This window comes from Tachysurus vachellii, chromosome 11 (genome assembly GCF_030014155.1).
Source record: "Tachysurus vachellii isolate PV-2020 chromosome 11, HZAU_Pvac_v1, whole genome shotgun sequence".
Taxonomy (NCBI): domain Eukaryota; kingdom Metazoa; phylum Chordata; class Actinopteri; order Siluriformes; family Bagridae; genus Tachysurus; species Tachysurus vachellii.
In genome coordinates this window covers 13,416,034-13,442,746 of record NC_083470.1, presented here as the reverse complement: position 1 = coordinate 13,442,746, position 26,713 = coordinate 13,416,034, and the positions used below count along the sequence as shown (strand labels likewise).

The following is a 26,713-nucleotide window of genomic DNA, read 5'->3' as shown; positions in this document are numbered from 1 at the left end:
ATCATTTCAATATATCTGTGTAATAAGATAAAATTGTACTGTTTATTCCTTTTTGCAAGATGTGTCTAAATACAAATATAACCCCTTGGGGTTGTAAAAATCTACACAAGGCAGTAAGTTCACATAGGTTACTGGATGCTTGAAGACAAGCTCAGCATTGGGGTCCCTTTTAGAAGTGTGCTGCTGTAGCGGTCTTCAGTTTGGAGGATCCATGTTTGTGCTTTGGCAATCAGGATACAGTTTTGTACTTTCCTAATCATGAAGCTAGGACTTGATTTAAGACCTCCCTGGAACTTTGAGTAGGACAAGAGATGTACAGTGTAATAAATTTAGCACTCACGTGAGCATTCTGTGCAAGATGTTAATAATTGAGGGGAATCTGTTCCAATTAACGTGCCCCCTTCATTTTAAATCCCTATTTAAATTCCCCTATCTGGGTCACAGGAGCAGTGGGATAAAATAAATTAGCTTCTTTAAATGATTAAGTTTTAACAAGTGGGTTACAACACCATAGTCTCCCTCATGCCTGCGAAGGCTGTAAAAGCTTCTCTTGAGCATTTGGTGTAGCAGAAGTGAGCAGGATGTTGCAAAGTCACAGCTCTATAGGGACATCAAAATCCAGCTTGCTCTTGTCTAAGCGCTTTTTTCCTGGATGATGAGAATTAGTTCATTATTTATAATGTCACATTGGTACAGGGACCTCATTATGCCTTGACAGGTCATTTGAGTTGGGTGCATTTCAGCTGGCAAAAAAAAAAAAAACTGTACTGACTGGAGAATTCTCAAGTGGGGAGAGCACAGCTCCTGCCAGATATTAAGCGGGATATTCATAGACACCCTTGAGAGTCCCTATCATTTGTCCCTTCTCATATTTTATCACCTGTCCCCTGAACGAAGACATCCAATCCAAAATGCTCCACGAGGGCATTAAACTATATCTTTCATGTTGCACGTTGTATTTCGAATATTTATATTTTTTAATCAGCAGCAAGTGCAGCGGCCACAGGGGGCAGAGGATTCCCACGGTAATCTGCAGCGTTTTTCACAGATAATCATATAGGTGCTTTGTTAAGCTTAAAATAGGATCCAGTAGCAGTGACTGCTGAAAGGTGGCAGGCTGACACCATTTTGAAGAGACATTTTGAGTGGTATTCTATCAACGCAGCAAAAAGCTGAGAGACCTTATATTCAGTTGGTTTATCCACCTTCTCATAGCCAGGAGCTCAACTCCAAACGTGCTTGGGTAGATTCTGCTTTCTGAGGAATACAAAAAAAATCCTCCAGTCTTATTTTTATCTCCCTTCACACAGTGAGATCAGGCTGCGATATATCAGCACTGTATTTCAGTTCAGCACGCTACGTGGAATCAGATTAGATTCAGATCTCAGATTAATTGCTGAATTTCAGGTTTGAATAACCAATTTCTAGCAAATGTACATGTATCTGAGAACGCATGTGAAGATGAAAATGTGTGGTGCTTAAAATGTGGAGTGGAAAGGAATTTCACCACATACAGCACTCTTTCATGTTATCTGTTGCGGCTGAGTTCGGTGTTAGGCCATTCTGAGAAATTCTGCCTGACACTTCAATGCGGTTTAAATTCCCCTCAGGTGTTTCAAGCCCAGTCAGATCTGTTAGCTTATTTGTACTTGCAGGTTTGAAAACTGCTGCCTTTTTATGTTTTGTTCTCCGCATCGCTCCTGCTGTTCACCTTTTTTAAGTGACCCAGTTTATACACCACTGGCAAATGAGTGATCAGTAAATAAATTGTGCTCATATTTGTTATCTGGAGAGTTGGCAGGAGCTCCAGATTTTTTTTTTGTTCTTTTGTAGGATTCGTTTGACTTTTCTCTCGGTTTCTTTGCGTTTCCCTGCGGAAAATTTAATGATTTCAGTTCTTGCAAGGTGTTGCTCATTTTTCCAGGAAAATATACACAAAAACAAACAAAGTAACAATCAAAGTAATTGTTCTTAGACAGATGGTACTTTAAATGTATAATTGTGCTGAGGAAAACAGCTGAGGCTTCTCAACTGCGCTTTGGTCCACATTTAACCGGCTGCTGAATAAGAAAAGCAGAACAGAGCAACAGCACATGGTTGTGTGCTGAAGTAACACAGTGCTTTTCATAAAAACCTAATAACTCAGACACTGTGTTTTTCTGGGATCCTTTAGCAGATTTATGTACAATTTCTTTTAATGGGATGACAGATTAAGGCTCATTAGATAATAGGACGTTAATATGTCATTTTGAGTCCTGCCCGGAAGCCATGCGGATTCGTTTGCGAGTACGAGTGAGAGGTGTTTTTCATAATTAAAAAAAAACTTTACTTCAACTTTAATGAACATTACTGACATGACATGAAGCTGGTGTTCCAATCCATCCACCATTTATTTATGGAACCTTTATGGAAGGCCAATATATGTGTGTTAAGGTCAGGTGTTGTGGTGGAAATTCAGTTATGATACAAAAACACGAGGAGTGACAACTGGAGTAAGAAAAAAAAGAAAGTGATTTCTAATAGTGATGCATGAAAGTAACTATCTCTTCTGATTAGCTCATGAAAGACTCCTTGTTCGAACACATTGCCAACATTCAGCAGACAGATGTTTCCAAGCCTTTTGGACAAAATTCTACTCATTCTATAAAAATGAGAGAGAAATGATAAATATCACATTTATTTATTTTTTATTCCGTTCTGCCCTGAATAAACTATTTCACATAACAAATGTTTACATACTGTAGTGTCCACAAAACAAAATAACTCAATTTAAACAAATGAAACAGTTCTAAATTCAAATTCTAATTCTAATGTATTTATAATGTATTTATGTGACTCAGGCAGCAGTGGCAATTAAAAACTCCATTGGATGGTAAAGGAAGAATCCTTGAGAGGAACCAGATTCAAAGGCGGAACCTATCATCGTTTTGGTGACACTGGAGGTGTAAAAATATACAGTCTGATTTGTGATGGTGTACAGTCTGATTTGTCAGACTACATATTTTCACACCTCCAGTGTCACCCAAATGATAATGGGTTCCCCTTTGAATACGCTTCCTTGATGAGAAGGTTGTTGTCCTCAAAGACCACATGGAGTTGGCATCTCCTCTTAGTATGTCCGAATACTTCTCAAGTCCAACTGGAGCAGGTAAATCTCTAGATGTCTCAGGATCCTCACAGAGTCGGACTCATCTCAGTAAAGGTCAAAAATCTTCATGGCACAAAAGACAGTCAGAGCTGGTAAAATTTCTGGATGCCTCGAGATGGGTGGAAAGGGAGAAGCAGTGGCGAGGAATTAGCGTAGCTGCTGTTCATAATATTAGCAAGCACTATAGATGATAATGTGCATTTGGTGATATGTATTAGAGCACAAGATTATTGGATGTATTATGTGTATGCCTGACTAAAGAGATACGTTTTTAAACCTACATTAAACTGGGAAAGTGTTTCTGAGCCCGAACACTATCAGGAAGTTTGGGAACTAAATACAAAAACGCCTTACCACCTTTAGTAGACTTTAATATTCTGGGAACTACCAGACGTCCTGAGTTTTATGATCTCAGAGAGCACGAAGGATTGTAACATGTTAGAAGACTAGTTAGATAAATTGGAGCTAAACCATTAAGAGCCTTGCATTACATATAATAATAATAATAATAATAATAATGCATTACAATTTCCAGTCTAGAGGTTATGAATACATGAACTAGCTTCTCAGCAGTAGATAAAGATAGGATGTTTCTTATTTCTAAGGTGGAAGAAGGCAGTTTTTGTAGGCTATATGATTTTCAAAAAGACAAGTTGCTGTTGAAATAAAATGCAGGTCTTTCATTGTTGAGCTGGTAGTTACAGTAGATCCCTCTAAATGGAAGTTGAAGTGTGAGAGCTTCTGTGTACTGAATTTCTGACCAATAAGTAGTATTTCTGTCTTATCAGAGTTTACAAACGGAAAATTTCAGGTCATCTGATCTTTTATCTCTTTAATGCACTCAGTTAATTTAGACAATATACATTTAGCTAATTCATTTGTTTTTGACAAGATATATAACTGGGTATCGTGAGCATAACAATGGGAACTAATCCCATGCTTTATAATGATGTTCCCTAAGGGAAGCATGTTTATTGAGAAAAACAGCGGTCCTAGAACTGATCCTTGAGGGACCCCATAATTAACTAGCAATAAACTGGATGATTCACCATTTAATTCTGCAAAATAGAATCGATCAGACATGTAGGATCAAAACCAACTTACAGCCTGCCCCTGAATACCTGAGTAATTTTGTAAGTGATCTAGGAGAATGTTGTGTTCTATAGTGTAGAATGCAGCAGTAAGGTCAAGTAGAACTAATAGTGACATGCTAAGAACAAGTCATTTGTAACTTTAACAAGTGCAGTTTCTGTGCTATGATGGGGTCTGAAACCTGACTGAAATGCTTCAAACATATTGTTCTCCTGTAGGAAGACACAACCTTTAACAGACACAACCTTTTCTAAAGTTTTACAGAGTAAAACTTTGAGTCACTTGCTTCTCCTGATCAGTTCAACTTCAGAAAAATCCTGCACATTTATTGCTTTTCCAGCATTATCTGACCCTGGCCAGTAGAGGCTATATGATTTTGAGATCCATCTTTCCACTCTGAGGACAACGTAAGAACTAGTACACAATTATTACACAAAGCGCATTCACTGATTCTCGAGAAAGAAATCTAATCCATTAAGAGCCAGGGGATGTAAACTTTTTAACTGGATGATCGGTGTACATTGTTGTGTAATCTTAGTTATTTTTTTCCTTTAGTACTGCCCTTCAGAAGCTACATAAAATATTTACATGTTTCCCTAAACATAAAATGTGAACAAATTTACACTGATCATCAAAAATTCTGTTATTTTTGTGTCTTGTGGAAAATATGGAAACATCTATTATGTGAAATAGTTTATTCAGGACTGAATTAAATTAAAAGCAAAATTAAATTTTTATCTCTCTTATTTAATAATAATAATAATAATAATAATAATAATAATAATAATAATAATAATAATAATAATAATAACTTTTAGCAGATTCTGACAGATGTATGCAAACCTATGGCCTCAACTATATATCTGAATCCACACACCATCCATTTGATTATACAGAGTTATAGAAAGGACATTATTTATAATCACACTCTCTGGTGTCACTGAAATTAGGATGAGTTCCCTTTTTAGTCTGTTTCCTCTCAAGGTTTCTTCCTCATATCATCTCAAGGACTTTTTCCTTATAGCTGTTGCCTCAGGCAAGGAATCATATCAAACAGCTCTTTATATAATGTTGAACTGAATATAAATTAGTAATTGTACATAATGCATTACAATACAAAAATGTACTGTAAATACCAAAAGTAACAAATAGAAAATAGTTAGATTCAGTTATTATTTGTAAATAATATACTATTCATATTTTAATATATTGTATAAATAATACTATTTAATAATGCCATTTATATCCTAAATATATGAACAAAAATTAAAGCATTACATACACTTTGTAAGAGAATTATATCTTGACAATTTAAATAAAACAACATTTCAATGCTTAATTTATATGTTTGTAATCTCTTTCCTTGAGTGATTAAAAATTAGTAAAAAGATCAATATTTACCTGAAGCACATTTGTATCCAATAATCCTGAGACGGCTAATCGGCTGTACTGTAAACTCACAGAAAGGAAAGGCATGAGCGATCACCAGACCAACCTTTTCTAAATAATGATAGTGATGAAGGTGAAATACGGTACATCAGGCGTAATGAAACAAAGGCCAGCATGATGTGCAAAATCACACTGATTATAAAGTGGCAGGATAATAGAGACGAATACTGTAACATTAATCCTGTACAGCCATTAAAACAGATTACAGTGTTTTTTCTTTGACCAAGAAAAGTAAACAATTTTGCACAGGATAAAAAGTTTTTGTCCAGCTTAGGTTTTTATAAGGGTTTCGAATTTGACATATAGCCAAGGAGCAAGAGACTTTAATGTGTTTTAATTATAGACGGCTCACTCAAGCAAGCATCCATAGTTAGGAGAAAGTCTCGGGTTAGGTACTCTTCTTCTTCTTCTTCTTTAAGTGTGCAAATAATTCACTGTTGATGTTTATAGGTAGTAGCCCACTGAATTTGTAGCTGATGCTTACAATAATTACAATGCAATTTTAGTCTTTTGCTGTGTTTTCTTTGTAATGTACCAACACTTTTATACCAAATCCCTGACACGGGTTCTCATTTCTCATTTTCTCTTATTTCCGCTGCTTGTGTAAAGACTTAACTTGCTTGCTGGCTAAATTGGTTGTCCCTAAAAAGCTAGTTTATAATTTACTGTATATTCTCCAGTTGCCTAGCAACAGTATTTCATAGCCATTGGAGTGACGAGCGTATCGACATTGCCGACACTTTCCTGTGTGGAAATCAAAAATTTTATGAGTTCAATCTGAAGTCACAATACGTTTGTGTCCTCTATAAAAAATGGCTAGAATCCATAGAAACTAACAGAAAGAACCAATCAAAACTCTTAAATAATCATCAAAAAATAAAATAAACCAAGCTCAGTGTCGAAAATGTTGGGGATCATGTTGGTAAAAAAAACTACTCCTAAAAAAAGGCTCACAACTGGCAATCAGCCTACATATCATTTACTGAAACGCAATACTACAAGGAACATTACTGAACACACAGCGCGTTTACTCACACATTACACATTTCACGCACCTTATACAAATATTAATGAAACGATCTTTAAGTTTCTGATAGCTTTTGCTTTGGAGAGCATGTGGCAAAACCATAAGGATATAAGGATTGCTTTCTGTCTACAGTAACTGAGGCTTTACTTGTTATAAAAAGCACAACGCGTTCTGATTTCAGTTGTTTATTATACGGTTGGAATATGCTTTTCTTATTGAACACAGCAAAAAATATAAATAAATTGTATGTAGGCACAGCCACATCGTTGCCACAGCACATTTTTTTTGTTGCTTCTGTATACGGAAAAAGATTCACACAGAAGCCTAGTGTGCTTATGTAAATGCTTGACTTTTGTTATGCTAATCATAACCCCCGACATCCCCATCATTTCAGCAGAAGCTGTTAACTCTCTCTCACCAGAATGAATCTATCTGTGTTGTGTAGTGCTGTGTTTTATTATTTTTTTGCTGAGGGATGGAAGAATAAATACAAAGATGGACATTTAGCCAAAAGAAGAAGTGTTAAGGAAAGAGACATTGTGACGATTACAAATAAACCAGCAATAGATGTGCAGTTCTTTCCCAAACTTTTACTTTTCTAAATTAAATGTTTGATTTTCTTTTATAGCTTTTCCTACATCTAATGGAGCCGTTGATTGAATTTACTCTGTTTAGGGAGCAGCATTACTCCCTATGTGAAGCCTAAACTACTGGGTAAATTACGCTCTTCAAAATTTAGAACCCAAAAAGTGAAAGTATGGTCAGCATATTTTAATAAAGATAATTTTAATAAAGAAATCTGACAATTCCAATCGTATTCCACAGACTCATGAACACGGCTGTCTACGATGTCTTTGTATGCTGTAAGCAGTGCAGTTGCTCATGGCCCAACTTTTCTCCAGCATGACAATGCCCGTGTGCACAAAGGAAGCTCCATGAAGACATAGTTTGCCAAGGACAGGGTGTGGAAAAGCTCAAGTCTCTCTGACCTCAACCCCATGTAACACTTGTGGATTAATTGGAACACTGGCTGCTTATCAGGTGTCTTCACACAACATCAGTGCCTGACCTCACTCATTCTCTTGTGCATAAATGAGCAGAAATCCCCACAGTCACGGTCCAAAATCAGGTGGAATTTCTTTCCCGATGAGTGGAGGTTATTATACCAGAAAAGATGGACTAAATATGGAATGTGATGATCAACAAGTACAAATACAGCATTGTGATGGTGTGATGGTGATGGTCAGGTTCACCTTCATTCATAACACAAATACCTTTACTGTAGAAATATTTCTAATAATAATCTTAGTTATAGTCATAATTAATAATCTTTACTGTAATTCAAATGTCACAACAAACTCTCCTGCTAAGAAAGTATAAAACATTTATGCATGTTTACACAAAGAAAAAAAAATCAATAAGGATAAAGATTGTTGGAGAGCAGAACATGAGCACTACACAAGCAGATGAGTGGATGGGCCATTTTTCTTTTCTTTATAAAGTGATTAATTTTAATATTTCACTTGATCTCCAGAATGTGTGAGAGTAATTGTCACATAATAATAATACTAATACTACTACTACTACTACTACTACTACTACTACTAATAATAATAATAATAATTATAATAATAATAATGATAATAATAATAAATACAATAATACTACTACTACTAATAACAATAATAATAACAATAATAATAATAATAATAATAATAATAAGAATAATCACTTTTATTATTGTTAGAAGTATCATTATTGTCTGGCAGGACATAAAAGGACTTGAATGGAACTAACTGGCCACGTAATCAGTCATGATTTGCACATAAGAGAGGTTCAAATTTCTTTTCATTACTGCTTGGCTACAGAAGATATCGCCAAACAGAAACGAAAGCACTCATTTAAACACACTCAATTGCTCATATTTGACAGGCGGATGATCTCCACAAAGGGGAGTAATTACTTATGTCGCTTGTGTATGCGCCATTATTGAAAGGCAGGAAACTGACACAAATCTGAACCAGCAGGATCTGTTAAATGCGCATATATTGCACATACACACAAAGGCACAAATCACATCCTACACAAAAAACACAAGGTACACTGCATCCTTACTGTATGACAACAACTGTATTTTTATTCATCATCAGCATTCAATCTAACATAAACACACAGATGAACGCTTTTAAAGTATGGCATGCCAGGTTTAGTCTTAAACATAATACACACATTTGTCATTCAAGTGCTGCTTACAGACAGCACAGTTTGACGCATTATGAATACAGAGCTGTCGATCATCCCTAAACACTAAACATCTTACTGTAAAAATCTCTTCAATTGTTGTTAACTGCAGAGCAACATCTACATATATATATATATATATAAAACAGCAGGCATCAGTTATATTATGTAGAAAAACTAATATTCATCCCAGACCTACAAACATCAGCCAAATTCCTGCTTTTTTCACATCAGTGACACTTATTTTTTACTATGCACCAAAAGGCACAAGGAAAATAAATAAACCAGTAAATAATTTATTACATTTATGCATTGTTTTCTAGTTAATTTAAACAGCAGACAACTGAATCCACTCTGTGACAGCTGCGCTCGCAACAAACACCTGCTTTATTGTAGAAAATCATACAATTATAAGAGTGTAGTGCATTTTGATAAAAATCAGTTCTTTCTGTTTCATTCGTTTTATTATATGCATTTGTGCAACCGGATCTGCTGTCATAATTTTCTTTCACGTTTGTGTTCCCAGATATGTTTGGCTTTTTGCTCTGTTCATAAGTTTTGCAGTTTATGGTTTTTGGAGAAAAAAAAAACAGCTTTAAATGTCAACATTTTAAAGGCTGTTTTAACACCTGAATTAACCAGGAAGATACTTATGCTCAAGATTTCTTATTCAATGAAATATTACATTTTAGATTGGCATCTAAATCCCAGTTTAAACATATGTGTTGATTGCTTGTGAAATGCAGTTTAAAGGAAGAGGAAACAGGGTTAAGCTGGCTGATATTTGATGCTGTATGACTTAAAGTTGGTGGAACTGCTCTGGACAAACCTATTCACTTCATCAGTGTTCAGTGTTCTACTGATAATTATTAAGTCCATATGTGCACTTGGGTATGCAGTTAAATTAAGTGGCCTTCTATAACCATCTGCCTCACAACGGAAACCAGTATTGTCACTGTAGAGAGCATTGTGTGCACTGTACTCACTTTATTGGACTACACATTGCTTTTATTACCCCTGACTTTATTTTCAGTGCAGTTAGATCATTTAAATTTGGTCTTCGTACAACATAAGCACTTTTCTTATCCGCGTGAAGTCTGACCTCTGCACCAGAGTGCTTACAATGTGAGTGTTAATTAACGCTGTTAAACTATGAGATTATTTGTGGGGGTTGGTGGAGGGGGTGGTTTTTTATCTTGTTTTCATCTTGGTACATGCCTCTCCTTACTTCCCTGTCTATTCCTTTTCTCATCCTCCAGGCCACCCAAATGTGCTGCAGTGATGAATAAAACAACAGGCACGTTTATGCTGACTCTCTCTGTTTTAAATGAACCAGTATGGCTGTAAGTCAGGCTGTACTTCCAAACATTTCTGCTTTTTACACACACACACACACACACACACACACACGCACGCACAGATTGGCCAACAGCGGAAGGTCAAACTGCTCTGGGTGGCTTGGCTCACTTGAAACATGTTCTTGCCATCACCAGGGCTCTTTGTGGCATAAATATTGGATATAATACACATCGGCACTCCCAGAGCCAGAACGCCTGCCATGAGGCTTAAAGTCGAATCCCATGGCAAGTTAATTCTTTACAGATCTCTTTTAAGCCATGTTCACATTGTGCTCAATATGCTTTAAAATAGCGGTCTTTCCTAAGCTGTGTCTTTTTCTCAGCTTGTTTTACAGTCACAGTTCCTGTACCCCTTCTCTCATCTCTTGTCTTCTCTTCTCTCCTCTCATCTTCTGCTAACCTTCATTACAAAGGCCATGCTGAGATCCCTCATGCATCAATGTTGAGTGAGCTAAATCCTATTTCTACCCCTTGAAGTAGCAAAATGCACTTACTAAATATAGGAATATTGACAGCTGATAAGCCATTAACATCTTTTCACGCTGACCCACAGTGCTAGGAAAGATGACTAGCTATTGTCTTCAGAAAAACTGTCTTCAAAAATGTGTTATTACTTTGGCTCTCTCATTGGTTCTATTGGTTTTTTGCTGGCTCGGGTTAATAGCCGGTTGCCTGTTCTTTGATATGGCAATAATGATAATAGTGCATCTACGTGTCCATTGTCACAGTCTGTGCCTGATTGTGCAGTAATGAAAGTCTTTCATGGCGTCTGAGAGGATTTCAGAGAAAACGAACCTTGGTTCTGATTTAAGCAGTAGCACTCATTGCACACCTCATTTACAACACGTTTAAGATCTGCAGTGAGCAAATTACTATAAATCTAGGAAGATAGCTTTGTAGTCTGTACATGGATTCCACTAGAATACGTGCTTGGTGTTGCAGTTCATTAGAGTCTAAGGGTAAAAGAACAATTCTGGTCGTAAAAGTCTCACAAAACACATAATGTAACAAAAGACTGCCATGATATGGCTCTACTGTGTGGACATTAAAACAGCCAGTGGACTCCTGAGCATTAAATAATGCCATATAAGTCAGCTTTATCAACCAGTTAAAGCAGTACTGGCAAGCACACAACCAGAGTGCGAGCTGAGAGCAGGCAGGAGCCAGGCTGAGTGGTACTGATAATTCCTCTGCCCTATGGAGAGATGTCACTCCTTCTGCGACCCTCTGGGTCTTTATCTCCCTCTTGCCTTGGTGGTTAGGCATCAGTGTTGTGGCTGTCTTTTAATGATGCCAAAGGACTCTGGTCCCTTTAAGCTGGGTTTGATTAAATATCAGAAGCAGAGATTGCTGCAGGAAAGGACTGTGATGTGAAATATGGAGCAGAATCTAGAGTAGCTCAATGCACGTACAATGAACAGAAATTAATTTATATTGTAATAATATAATAACGTGTAGTAGTGTTTGAAGCCAGATGGATCGAAGGAACGCATCCTGATTCTCATGGCAGGGATTATGTCTTTGGGGATTTATTAAAAAAGGGAAAAAAGTCTCAGGGTGGATATTATGCAGCAAGTCTCTGCACTGTCAATGAGACAATGCTATGCAGCTATTTAAGCCCTTTAATATTTGTGCGAGTCTCCTACTTGAATGCCAATGGACCAGCACAGTAAGACAGCAAGTGCTGTTGATAAGCATTGTGTTGCTTAGTTACTAACTCAGTTCAAGGTGTTGCAGGAGAATACGGTTTACATAATGACAATGATGCATCAATTAATTATTACACTTGTGCATAAACCGTCATTTAATCATAAGATGATTATGTTATTATGTTAATCATTGACAAGTAGCTGTGATTTATCACATCCTTCTGTGTATGCTTCCATCAAGCATTGAAAAATACTTCCTGTTCCTCTCACAAACTGCAAGACAAGATCTACATTGGTAGACCCAGTCTCAGACACAGTTCTTTCATACCTGCCATTTTCTATTAAGCTTCTTTAAGTTTTATATTTATTTATATTTGTTTATATTTATATTTATATTTTATATTTTGATTTATATTTTAGTCTTGCCATTTTTGATATCTATTTATTGAATTTTTATACAAATTTGCCAAATAACCAATCTCCAGCATTTTGATTTTAGGAACATCCCACACATCTCACAGTCAAATCAATTCTTCAGCTTAAATTCCTTGTTTTCATGCTGGCAGGAGAAGACATGGTTTTGTGTGGCTGCAAAGCAAAAACTGAGTTATTAATGGCTGACTGTGCGTGGCGGGCCAGTGGCAGTGTGATAAACTCTGCCTGGTGTTGCTGTTTTTATATCACATTATATCAGTCCATTACTACGCTCCCCAGCCCAGCGGCCTTATTAATCCAGTCCTGTTTCTGTGGCATCAGCGTGCACAACACATCCCCCTGAGAGAGATGCATCCCCGTGGCTGTAAATCTGAGTGCAGGATTCAGTAGGAACCTGATGCCAGCACCAACTAATTCATTACCATGCTGCCATCATCATGACTGCAGGCCACAGTATGAGCTCACAGCTACTCATACTTCAGAGATGACAGTGTTGGTGGCCGACAGTGTCCTGATATGCTCTTTGGAGATTGTCAAGCTTGATATTGCCAAGTTGATAAATAAAGGATATTTGGGCATCTGGAGAGACATTGTTTTGTGTATTGTTATGTGGCTCATATACCTCAGTGCACATGCACACATTCACACGCGACACATTAGCAGCAGTTGTCACCTAGCAGGAAGAGTTTAAGGGAATTTACAAAATGAACTACGGCATTTTACATGTTGCTTCAGGTTTCATTCAGGTTCTCTGGTTTTCTCCAACCTCTAAAAACTGGACGGTAGGTTGATTACTTACAATAAATTGCCTTTAGGTTTGAATGAGTGCATCTAAGTGTGTGCACATTGACTTGCGATGGGCTCTTGACCCATCTTCAGATTATTCCTGGCATATGCTTTGGATCCACTATGATCCTGACTGAGATAAATCGGTTACTGAAGTTGAATGAGCTACAGAGTCTCTACACTCAGATTAGTGTTATATTCCCATTGCTTCATGATGCATTGAAGGCTGACAGCTTCTTCTGCTTCTCCTCAATTCTCATTATTCCTTTTAATGGCTTAACTGTATAATGTAACTAGCTGCAATAACTGACATGTAGGCATAGGTGTAGAAACTTTGGCTGGTGAAATGTAGAAATGCATTGTAAAATATTCCATAGCCAATGGAATCAAAGCCAATGGATCTTCTTCTCTCTTTATTCTTGCATTTGTCTGTCTGACTGATGCACATATTTGATTTGACATGTCAAACCAGATCTCTTGCTCTGCTTTCTGTTTTTTTATGGCCACAAAATAGCACCATAGTGCTATAGTTTTTTTTTTGTAAATTGCAACTTAACATGGCTTCTGAAATGTTTGCTATGGATTTATCATTATTATGGTGGGATATGCATCATTTTGTACACTCTGGGTCAGATGTAAAAGACCTTTTAGCACATATTTTCTGTATGTATCAAAACAGCTTGACAGAAGCACAGGCTTTGAAAAATTTGCTGACAGAATATTTGCTTTATACTTTATATCTTATTTTAACTCTCAGTACAGAAAATTATCCAATGGTTCTGATTTAGCAGTCACCTGATTACTATTCTTATGTGAGAAAGGAAAGACGAACAAAAACCTCCTGCACAATGCTTTCATTTCTGTGAAACTGCCTGCGACAGTGTAATTTTTGAGCAACAGTATCTGTCACACTAAGAATTTAACAGTGTAGATGACGCATATTTTAGTTGATTTCATCTGGTTTTGCATCAAGCTAATTTTGTATTGTAGATGCCATAGGTGATAAGTGTAATAAACTTTTATCTGACATAGATTATTCTGTACACAACTTCTGTATATATATATATATTATCATTATCATTGTATCCTAATGGCATGACAGCCATATCAAAGCCCTTCACATTGTTTACTTGTTGTGACATTAGCGGAAGGACATTTAAAAAGAATTAAAACCCTGCACCTCATGCAGAGTGCTTTTAGCAGAAGGTCCCAGGTGCTGTTTGCACGATTAGCTGCAGCTTTTGTAAATTGAATGCTAATGTCAGAGACATTACAAGCACACATACCGCCCACCATGCCCATCATGCTGTGTTTTGCATTTTGCCTCCTCACTTGTGTACATCTGTCTCTGAATGTCACACCATGAGTTTTGAGTTTTAAGTTTTGTTAGAAAGTCACAAGACATGCTCAGACATTCCGGGCCACATTTACAACTCTGAATTAAAATCACACAAGTGGTCAGGTTACAGTTATGGTGCACTTGTCCTTGACATGTCGGATATGGCCAGATATTCTATAATGCTGATCTCTGATTTATGTGTTGACGTTTGCCTTTTCCTTCACAATCCAATTGCCCAAGAGCTGCAGCCACACAAGCTTTTTGGAGCAGGACAACAGCAGCTTGTAAATCAGCATTCACAGCTGCTCATTCACACACACACACACACACACACACAAACACACAAACACACAAACACACACACACACACAAACACACACACACACACACACGGTCTGTCATATCCTGGATGGGAGCCCACCTTCAGGTGATAGTGGAATCAAGAACACCATATTAAAAGAAGCTGGATGATATTAATATGCATAGTTCAAGGCATGTAGAAATGCTCTAGTTTGATCAGGGTCCAAACACATACAGAATATATCACATAAAATCTAAAAGACTAAAGGCTTTGAACTTTGCCTACCTACTTTCCTAGTTTTGTTATAGCTCGGCCTTACTTAAAGTGAAACACCAAAAAAACATCTCAAGATACAAGTACTACTGTACTTTATAACAGGAGATTACCATGAATATTTATATTTTTTAATAATAATAACAATAATAATAATAACAATAATAATAATAATAACAAATTAAAAAAACGATTAAACAGGAAGTAAAGTGATGCAGAGATAAGATATAAGTTTAATGTACTGTATGAGGTATTTGAAGGATAAAATAGAGGAGTCTGCATTTTGGCAGCCAGTATGATAAAAGTTTTCATTTCATAGTTAGAGGGTTTGGGGCCCTACTTGTTCCTTGGTTGCCAAGAATGTGTCACATTAACATTCAATTCACATAAGCCATGTGAAAAATATGATAATATAAGTCTTGCGGGAACACATAGAAGATCACCCAAAAGACAAGCCAAGAGATCATTGTCATGTCTTCAAGACACAGGCTTGTTCAAGGTACAGATACTTAGGTGTGAGACCATGAAGTGCACATTTTAAGGAACAGGCAACCACTTGAATTAATAGAGGAAAGGGAATATAGATTTTTGGTTAAAAACTGCATTTGCATATCCTTTTAACCTTGGCGATTTTCCCTTTGCCTTTCATGTAGCTCTTGGTAACAGCTGTTTGACTCCTAGACCTATCGAAGGCAGAGGTCAGACTGCTTAATTCTGTGTCTCTCAGGAGACACAAATGGGAAGAGAACTGAGGTGGGCAAAGAGGAAGCAGGAGGCAATGGTGCAGGTATTGAAAAGACGAGGGCAAGGATTTGGTTGTAATCTACATTGTGATATATTTGTGCCTGAGTCTCTTCAAACCCATTAGCAGATTAGGATCTTAGTTGACCAATCTTTCGGTGACTAACACTTTCTGAGGACATATGAAATAGATTAATTTCCGTATGCCATTGGAAAGTAAAATAGGGTTTAGACTTGTATAAGACTTGCTCAGAATCAAACTACCATGTTTTCTGTTGCATATTTTCTGCTACAAATGCACAACTGGGAAGCATGTTGGTACTGTCTAGTTCCTTTAACCACAGCTCTAGCCAGGAGAATATATAGTAACCTACTCTATTTTTTCTATTTCCAATTACTTTGGTCATCTGGCAATTTCTTCCAGCCAGTCTGCTCTCCCTTAAATCCAGGGGTGGTAGGGAGGGGGAAAGTTAACATATGCTTCCAGAGGCAGAGGCAGTAAGATGTACTGTATAAGGAGACTCTTTTATGGTTTATGCAAAAATTGTGGTCATGATCCATCAAACAAGATGAACAAAAGTAAATGTTTCAGAGTCACACAGACAGAGAGACAGACAGACAGACAGGCAGGCAGGCTGAGGACATGGGAACTGGAAAACAAGACTAGAGGACCACTGATCCATTATTCAGCATATCTTCACTAGCTATTCAGCTTATACTTCAGTAAACATACAAGGCTGACTTATCAATAGAACAGACTGTAATGAGGCTGGACCTGGAGCCAAAACCTGTCTGGAACCAAGCCAGAAAAGGATACAGATGGAACATATACATGGACCCACCTGAAAAGTATTTATTCATAAACTAATACTTCATTTTCACAGCATAAATAGATTCAACTTAAAGACATATTTCATACTGTACTGTGCACTCATGTCTATCGATTACAGGGTAATGTACATTCAGTCATATTTACTGTAAATGTTCACAAAAGAAACAATGCCACTGGAAGGGATTTTTATTCTAGATCTTCTAATTAGAGCTTAGATTTAAATTCTGATTGTTTTATTTCAGTTTCTAGGTGACGCAAGTGCTGCTAAGGGTGAGCTGCATCTTCAGTGTACATTTTTGAAACCTCCACATTGAGCTGTGTTTCTATGGCAACTCAGCAACAGATGAGAAAGATGTTTGTATGATGTTTTGCGGAGGATTTAAAAAAAAAAGTATGTGTCTTTATGGCAGCATGGAGGGAGAACTGTCTTCTGAAAGTTCTTTCAGCTTTCTCAACCTCTGTGAACAGTGACTGTAGTGACTGTACTTAAGAATCACCACACTGATCACAGGCTTTCATTTGGCAGATGTCTTTGGTACATAAGTTTGTCTTGTAGATTAAGACATGAAGCTTGTTTTTCTTTCTGCTTACCTTTATGATAAGGATTCTATGGCTTGTTTTCTATCCTTTCAACCATCCATTCATCCATCCATCATGATGGGTTAGTGGTTAGTATGTATGACTCGCACCTCTGTGGTTGGGGGTTTGTTTCCTGCTTCTGCCCTGTGTGTGTGAAGTTTGCATGGGCTCCCTACTGTATGCCTTGTGGGTTTCCTCTATGTACTCTGGTTTCCTTTTCTAGGTAGTGGTAGCTCAAGTAATTAAGGCTCTGGCTTATTGATTGGAAGGTCAGGGTTCAAACTGAAACTTGAGCAAGGCCCTTAACTGTCTCTACTTCGAAAATTGCACTCTGCTGTAATGTATATTAGGCTAAAGGCTTCAGATTGGAATTCTCTAAATTGTCCCTGGGATATGCCCTGAATCTCCAATGTGAGTACTGTAACAGTCTGGGTAAAGCAGCAACTGGAAAGTGGAAGCAGAAACTGGAAACTGGAAACTGGAAAGTCTTTTGGGCAGAAGTCTTTGTAATTTTTCTATGACATGAAAGACAAAATAGAGATTTAAAAACAAATATAGAGTGAGGCTGATGAGTGAATGCCTGTTTACAGATAGTATGACATGATAACAGGCACCAATTTGTTTTCCCATTACCATTTAACGCAACTATAAATGTATACGAATATGATGTGACAAACTGCTGGAGTATAGATGGAATAAAACCTTTGATTTTTAAATACCATGCCTGTATGTGTACATATCTTCTTCTCTTATTCCTGAGCTTAACAGCAGTGAGCAGAGATTTGCTAGTAGACATCACAGACCCTCATACACACACTCAAACTCACATACTTACCACGGCTTGGATAATTACAGCAGCTAAGCAGTACTTCGTATACACCTCACCGTAAATCTAACTTGTTTCTGTAAATTGTGTAAAAGGTGTTATAACCATTATGCTGACCTAATAGCTCTTTTATTCAGCCCATTTTTTTCCTTTAGAACACCAAAATAATAAACACACTTGCACAAAGGCAGATGCATGCAAACCCTTTTTTTTGTGTCAGTTGTTAAATGAGGATTATTTCATTTGTTCAGACATGTTACCATATTGATACTTTTATTTCTACTTTACTATTATTACTTTTACTTATTTCATGCTTTTACTTAATTTCCAGGGGCCATATTTGATGAGTCTGCCAAAAAGGATGACGAGGTGTTCCGCATGGCGGTGGCCGACCTCAACCTCAACAACGAGATCCTTGAGACAGAGAAAATCACCTTCTCTGTGGAGTTTGTGGATGGGAACAACCCCTTCCAGGCAGTGCAGGAAGGTAGGTTTTCGCTCAGATACACTTCCTTCTGATTGCTTTGGCCCTGAACTGCTAACCAGAGGCAAAGTGTCAAAACTAAAATGAGGAGGAACGGAATAAACTGTCTTTGTACTGCAAATAGAAATGAGTAACTCAAAAGTTGTTGTTTTTGTTTTTTACAAGGCCTTAATGACGGAATGCAGTGGGGTAAACACGCTTTAGCTCCCATGATCAACAGAACAATCATCACCAATTATCTTTCATCACAGCAATTAATTGCAAATATTTGGGTATTTAAAATCAGTCTATAAAATTCAAAGTACACTCAGAAAACGGACAGGCAGATTGCACATTAAATGATTTAAAAGTGCATGGATTACATGAGCCCTGGATATACTTTTCAAATTCTTCACTGATATGTGTGCACTCCTTCAGTTTCTGAACACTTCACTTTATACACATTGAACTGTTTGGCAGATGCTGTGGACAAGGACGATGGAACAAAATAAGACATGTTCTTAACCTTGAGCATCAGGAGAATACTTTGCAAGTAGACACAGACAGTGCAGTTATACTTTGTGTATGTGTGTTTAATTGATTATCAGGTGGATTGGCTACGGCAAATTGCTGATAAGTGTGAGTGGATATGTGAATGTATTTGTGCATTATGCCCTGTAATAGATTGGTATTCTGTTCCATCTCACACCAAGTGCTCCAGGGATAGTTACCGGATGGAGCCTGAGCACAATACTGCTATGTTTTTTTATTTTATGTATTTTCTCTTTTTACAGTTAATAGTCCTGCATAGGCTAGCTGCTTTCCCTTTGTATCTGTACTTCCTCTGGTTACTTAACAAAGTTCAGGTAGTTTGGTTTGTTATAAAGCTGTCAAAAGCTGACACTGGTCTTACACTTACATACTGGTCTTACACAATTACATTATGTATGATCCAGAGTCAGAATTTGAAGGAAGTTGTAGTGATAAAGCTGTTTAGCAAAGCATAACGAGTTAAGCTAGAGATTAAGCACTATTGAAAGAACAAATTGACTGTTCAAATGATCACTGTTAATGTGTTATTCCTGAATAATATTCTTTCTTTCATTCAATTTGTAACTTACAGGAAATATTCAGTGCAACATTTTAGTTTAGTCTACTATTAGCTCACTGTGCAGCATGACTGTGTATTAGCATATCACACTGGGGAAAAAAACATGAAGCCTGAATACAGCAGATTTAACATGGGTTCTTTTTTCATTAATCAAAAAAAAAAAAATCATGTTCTTTTGTTGAGTCATGCAAGACGAGAGCAGTTTCAGGTTCATATATTTACCTATCACTCATGTCCACCCACACAAAAAAACTCTATTATAACCAAATCATGGAAATACAAAATATTGTGACACAATTCTGGAAATCTTAAAGGTGTTATTTTATGCTAGATTTCTGATAGGATTGCTTGCACCCAGAGCTTTAAGTCTCCTGAATACTGACCTACAAACCAAAGCCATCTTTGTTATAGTCTCTTAGCATTACACACTGATCACACTGCTTAAACCTTGTCTGGTGCTTTTAAAGTGCTTCTTTTATTTTTCCTTTATCTGCTGTAGTTGGCTTGATTTTGCATTTCTCTGAATTTAGACCATTTCCTAAGTGCCGGGTTGTGTAACTCCAAACCTGTCCTTAGATTTCCATTCTCGATTGTCAGTGTTACAGAAGCGTATTTATTTAAATTTATTATTATTATTATTATTATTATTATTATTATTATTATTATTATTATTATTATTATTATTATTTTAACCTGAATGCAGCAGCCTTGGAGCTAGACTGCCTCATTAAGCAGAGTGTTAATACTCACACCTCTTTGCAGAGTATTGCCTTTCTGGTAGTTCTGATAGAATCCTGAACTCCTGAAAATGTCAGCGGTATCTATAGCTGCTTACTGGCTAAACACATTGATGTAGTGGATTTTATGCTGCTTTGATCTCTACGGTGATTCGAAAGAGATCTCCATTTCACTTTTCTTACCCTTTTCTTACCCTTTTCTACATCTTTCTAGATGACTCCGTTCTTCTCAAACCAGCAATCAGAAGTCGTTTAAATTAACACTGTGTAGGAATTAACTTTCATATTTTTATGTAAATGGTTATCGAAAATGATGCTAATATACTATTTACAGCAATACCATCTCAGTCCATCAAACACCCATGATCCATGACCTTTATATACTTATATACTTGCCTGAGGAGGTAGGCTTGATTTTATGCTGCACTAGTTAGCGCTGCCAGACTACTAATAATGCATTTTAAATAGGATTTTCATATGTTGCTATACTATCCTAAATATTCTGGTCTGTTATTTTCTTTTCTTCTACTAACCAAATTACTGCAAACCCACCCTGAGGTCCACCAGCTCTGACTCCTGCCATCCTGCCCACATGACTTGCGAGTATACTCTTTATTCAAAGAGGATTTGATTATCCTTGGACCAGCTCTTTAATGCTAGCCCACTCCAGTATTATATTACTACTCTTTAGAAAAACTAGAAGTGGCTGAGTCTGCATGGAAACACTGAAGAGAACATATTTTACCAATTTTACAAATGACAAATTCTCCTAAGATCCTAATATCAGTCTATGGCCCAGTATTTTATGGAGCTCATCCAGTAGAGCAAACAGTTTTAAAAATTGTATGTAGTTTATTGTTATTGTTTGAAGCAAAGTGCATTGTGGGCTATAGAAATAAAGCCATAATGTTGGGTTTTATTCAGTGCTCTGGCAGCAGTAGTTGTCTTTCTTTGTGTTTAAAAAAAAAAGTTCAGCCCTCATATTGATTATCGGATAGTGAATACAGGTGCTGTCAAATACCATTAGCCGCTTCCCTGTGTCTGCTTCTAGAACAGATCACGGGCCTTCTTTTTTCCTTTTTTTCCCCAAAAAAGCTGATTTAAGAAGTGCCTGTAATCTCATTAGTATTCACAAAGGTAATGAATGGCTAACTGCACTCATCACCACTAGGAGCCACTATGAGCACTTAGTCATGCCATAAATGCTCTCTAACCCTCTGGATAGCTTACCACAAGGAGCTTTTCAGGTGTTTATTAACAAGGTACTTATTGTTATACTAGATATGATAGATAGAGATGGGGCAATCATTTATCTTTCCAATAATCTAATCTACCTTAGAATGACACTTTTTTAAATTATTCAAGCAAAATTATTATTATTATTATTCACCTTCAAAAGGTTCAATTCTCTTACTCACTCTGGAGAATTATAGTATGTTCGATTTTCACTTTTGCTGTGTTTCTTACTTTCTCATCTTCACCTTACTCTGAAAGAAAGGCTTAATTTGATTCCTTTTAATGGCTAAGAAGGTTTTCCCAAATATAATTGAGAAATTTGGCTATAGAAAAAGTCTCTTTGGCACTTATTTTGTAGAAAATTGAAGAGTTTGGAGTACAGACACGCATCTGATCTTGCTAATAAGTTCGGAGGCCTGACTAATCAGGAAAAAAAAACATTTATTCTTGATGCTATTACATGTTATACATGTTTAATGAAAAATCATGTCATCAATAGCTATAAGGAAGATGATAAATGCATTAATTTGGCAAATGAGTAATACTAAGGGAACTATGTTAGTAATACATAGGCAACTACACAGAAGCTAAGAATCTATCTTAAGAAATAATGCTAATGAATTATTAAGTAAGTATGTAGTAGGTAAGGTGCACTATGCGGTAATTAAATCCCAAGCCTTAGTCTTACAGTAATTACTAAGTCTTAAATTAATTACTATTCCTTTACAACTACTAGTTCATTATGAGCCTTTTATAATTACTGCTGATTAATAACTGATCACACCAACATTAAATGCTAATAGCAAATCCTCACCTTTCTACCTTCTACTATATACAATACCTGCCCACTTTATTAGGAACTTTATTATTTAGTTAGCCAAACATGTAGAAGTAGTGCAATACAAAAAAAAGGTCGATTAATTTTCTTTTACATTTAACTTTTACATTCATGTTTGCTACAGCAGCTCCAAACTGTATGGATTTATGAGCTTAAAGGATTTTAACAATATTTATATAGGTTTAAACAATAAAGTGAAACTCATTAGTAATGATTGAAGTGTTACTGTAAAGTTCTTCAGTAGTTAATAAATATATGGAACAGTAATGTGTCATTCTTCACTAGTTTATAATGCTGTGGAACAGCATTACATATGGTAATTTACTCTATTCTATTAAATTATTATGAAATATTTACTTTACTTTTAATTATTAAATTAGTACTTACAAAAAAATAAATGTGTTACTGTGCAATATTTTTTAGTCACTTTTGAGGGGTATCGTTGTCTATTTCTCTCTTAAACAACATTAAATTAAAGCAATATACAGACCCTGTGCTCAGCTGAGGAGACCAGGACCTCTAATAATTCACATAAAGATTTACATGTTAGACACTGATGAGCTGAAACAAGATGAATTATGTTAGGTAGTAGATCTCCAGGAGGAAGGTAAGTCTTTGGGAGAATCTCCTAGGGATTAATGATATGATCACTAATTATACAGTAGAGCCATAGTTAGCTGTCTGAAATATCTTTGTATGCATTACAAGTTTCCTTCACTGAAAGGAGCTCAAACATATAATAGCATAAAAGTACCCTTGGTAACAAAGTAATCTCCATGAAGACATGGTTTGGCAAGTTTGGAACGAAAGAACTTAAGTAACCTGGACAAAACCCTGAACTCAACCCTAAAGCGCCTGTGATGAACTGGAATGCTGACTGCATCCCATGACTTCTTGCCCAACAGCAGTGCTTGATCTCACTAATACTCGTGTGGCTGAATGGACAAATCCCCAATGTCATACCACAAAATCTAGTGGAAAGCCTTCTCAGAAGAGTGAGGAGTGAGCGAAGGGGTGTGAGGAGAGGAGGGGGTATGTGGAATGGGAACGGGATGTTCAAAATGCGCATGTTCCATGAGTGTGATGGTGTAGTGTGCACATATTTTTGGCTGTAATACTACAGAGCATAAGAACTGTGACAGATGACAAAAATATTTTGATTTATACTTTATACATACTGTATTGCATTGTAGGATACTACATACTGTGCTGCATAGTACAAACGTTTTTGATGAATAGGGTATTGAACAATTCTGTACTAAACCCTGCTGATGACTCCCGTTGGACTCAGAGCCAGTGATTTTCCGAATCTGGGTAATTCACTGAGACCTTTCAGTGAGTCATGCCTTGTATGCACTAAAGATGTAAGCTGGCTAACCCTGGCTATCTAATAGATAATGCCCCATTAGCAAACGACACTGCTTGATCTAAGGTGCTTACTCTCATGAAAGGCTGTCAGCCTGTTCTGTGGTTTCACTGTTTGTTTGAAGATATCTCTTTGAAAGTGCCTAATTACAGATGTACATGTGTTATGGTTCAGCTTGAGTGCTGATGCTTGCACTTCTTATGGATGCCTGATTCTGGGACTTGTTATACATTCTTCATTTATTTAAACATCTGTTCTGTTCATCCTTCTGCTTTGCTGCTACTCTGGCTTTTGAAATTTATTTTCTTTTAACAAAAGTCTTTACATACCCCCCATTCTCTTTTTGTACAGTTTAGAAATGATTCGATAAATATATAACATTGTGCATATTACATTCTATGGTTAAATCAGCGGTCCAGTCCAATGTGTTGATATACACTCGTTAGCACTTTCCATGTCCTCCATAATTAGCAGACATTTAATACAATTGTATTATGTATTTCATTTAATTTGATCAACCTTTAATTTAATTTGTTTAATTCAGACAGGTCTTTTCATTTACAGTCGTATGCAAAAGTTTAGGAACCCCTGACAATTTCCATGATTTTCATTTATAAACATTTGGGTGTTTGAATCAGCAATTACATTTTGATCTATCAAATAACTAAAGGACACAGTAATATTTCAGTAGTGAAATGAGGTTTAATGGATTAACAGAAAATGTGCAATATGCATCAAAACAAAATTAGGCAGGTGCATAAATTTGGGCGACCCTCTACTTTAACCAGATTCCCAGTACCGGCACTGGCCACACCGCCCCACAGCATGATGGAACCTCCACCAAATTTTACTGTGGGTAGCAAGTGTTTTTCTTGGAATGCTGTGTTCTTTTGCCGCCATGCATAACGCCCCTTGTTATGACCAAATAACTCAATCTTTGTTTCATCACTCCACAGCACCTTATTCCAAAATGAAGCTGGCTTGTCCAAATGTGCGTTTGCATACCACAAGCGACTCCGTTTGTAGCGTGTGTGCAGAAAAGGCTTCTTTCGCCTCACTCTCCCATACAGCTTCACCTTGTGCAAAGTGTGCTGAATTGTTGAACGATGCACAGTGACACCATCTGAAGCAAGTTGATGTTGTAGGTCTTTGGAGGTGGTCTGTGGGCTGTTTTTGACCGTTTTCACCATCCTTCGCCTTTGCCCCTCCAATATTTTACGTGGTCTGCCACTTCTGGCCTTAACAAGAACTGTGCCTGTGGTCTTCCATTTCCTCACTATGTTCCTGGACACTGACAGTGGACACTGACAGTACTGACAGTGGACACTGACAGCTTATATCTCTGTGATAACTTTTTGTAGCCTTCCCCTAAACCACAATGTTGAACAATCTTTGTTTTCAGGTCATTTGAGAGTTGTTTTGAGGCCTCTATGTTGCCACTCTTCAGAGGAGAGTCAAGGAGAACAACAACTTGCAATTGGCCACCTTAAATACCTTTTCTCATGATTGGATGCACCTGTCTATGAAGTTCTAGGCTTAAGGAGCTCACCAAAGCTCACCAAATTGTGTGTTCCAATTAATCAGTGCTAAGTACAGTAGTTACAGGTATTCAAATCAACAAAATGGCAAGGGTGGCCAAATTTATGAACCTGTCTAATTTCGTTTTAATGCATATTGCATATTTTCTGTTAATCCAATAAACCTCATTTCACTATTGAAATATTACTGTGTCCTTGTTATTTGATAGATCAAAATGAAATTGCTGATCCAAATACCCAAATATTTATAAATGAAAATCATGGAAATTGTCAGGGGTTCCTAAACTTTTGCATACGACTGTAGTTTTGCATACACAATGCCTGGAATAGCTAAGCTTTTGAAACGTGCTATTTAAATATGAGATTTTTAGATATTGGTCCAATATGTATAAATAATATATTTGATTTCTTCCAAGTGATTTTGAACAAATAGGAACCCACATTTTTGATGACCCTTGGTCAGATAAAGCAAGAGGCAATACTGCAGAGCAGTTTGTTCTTGTTGTCCTCACACACACTCTGACAGCACTTGCCAGATAGTAAGCATGCTGTGTGTGTGGGTGAGGGAGATGTGTACAGGTTATTTTCCCATCAGTGCCCTGTCTGATCTTTGAACAGGACGTGACAGCTTTTCTTGCACTCAACCCAGTAATTATGTTGTGATTTTTACATAGATGCACCTTGTTTTGTCCTTTTCAAGGAGCTTCCAGCAGACTCTTGGTTGTCTGTAGAAAAGGTCAACGACAGTGAGGGATGTCTGACAGAATGACAAGTCAGGTTTTATTCAGATCCACAAAATTCCACCTAGCAAAGATGGAGAAACTGCATGAAAAAAATAGACTGAATACATACAGATCAAATACAGTTAACAGAACATGAGCCCAGCCAACCGAGCGGAATTAACTGATGGTTTTTATCTTAAGTCATCCTCAAGCAAATTGTGAATTAGGAACTCCACATAAACATATCACAGCTTTCTTTAACCTGGCTAAAGTTGAGTGTGGGTATAACATATCAAGCATAGATATCTCTCTCTCTCTCTCTCTCTCTCTCTCTCTCTCTCTCTCTCTCTCTCTCTCTCCATATATATATGGTATTATATAAATATATATAATGGTATGGTATTATGGACCACATCATGTGTGTATATATTTGTATATTTTTACATGTTTTGTTTTCAGTTTACTTGTACAGGTAATTCGACTTTTTTATCGTAACTAATCATATTCTATTCCCCCCCTCTTTTTTATCTCATGCACAGCCGAAAAGCATTTCAACATATCGTACTGTGTAGGGTTATGTGACAAACACAATTTGAATTTGGTTTGCAGGTGGTAAGCAATCTTTG

At 36.9% G+C, this 26,713-nt stretch overlaps 1 protein-coding gene across 3 annotated transcripts in view; it reads left to right on the top strand.

The window, feature by feature from the left end:
- Window positions 1–26,713, top strand: part of grid2 (glutamate receptor, ionotropic, delta 2) — a 411,138-nt gene that overhangs the window by 28,727 nt on the left and 355,698 nt on the right. For all 3 annotated transcript variants that reach the window (XR_009649218.1, XM_060882146.1, XM_060882147.1), the window contains exon 2: window positions 18,408–18,563. Coding sequence is in view for 2 of the 3 variants with exons in the window: in XM_060882146.1 (XP_060738129.1) it covers window positions 18,408–18,563 (156 nt within the window). In the remaining variant the exon portion in view is untranslated. The remainder of the gene's footprint in view (window positions 1–18,407; window positions 18,564–26,713) is intronic.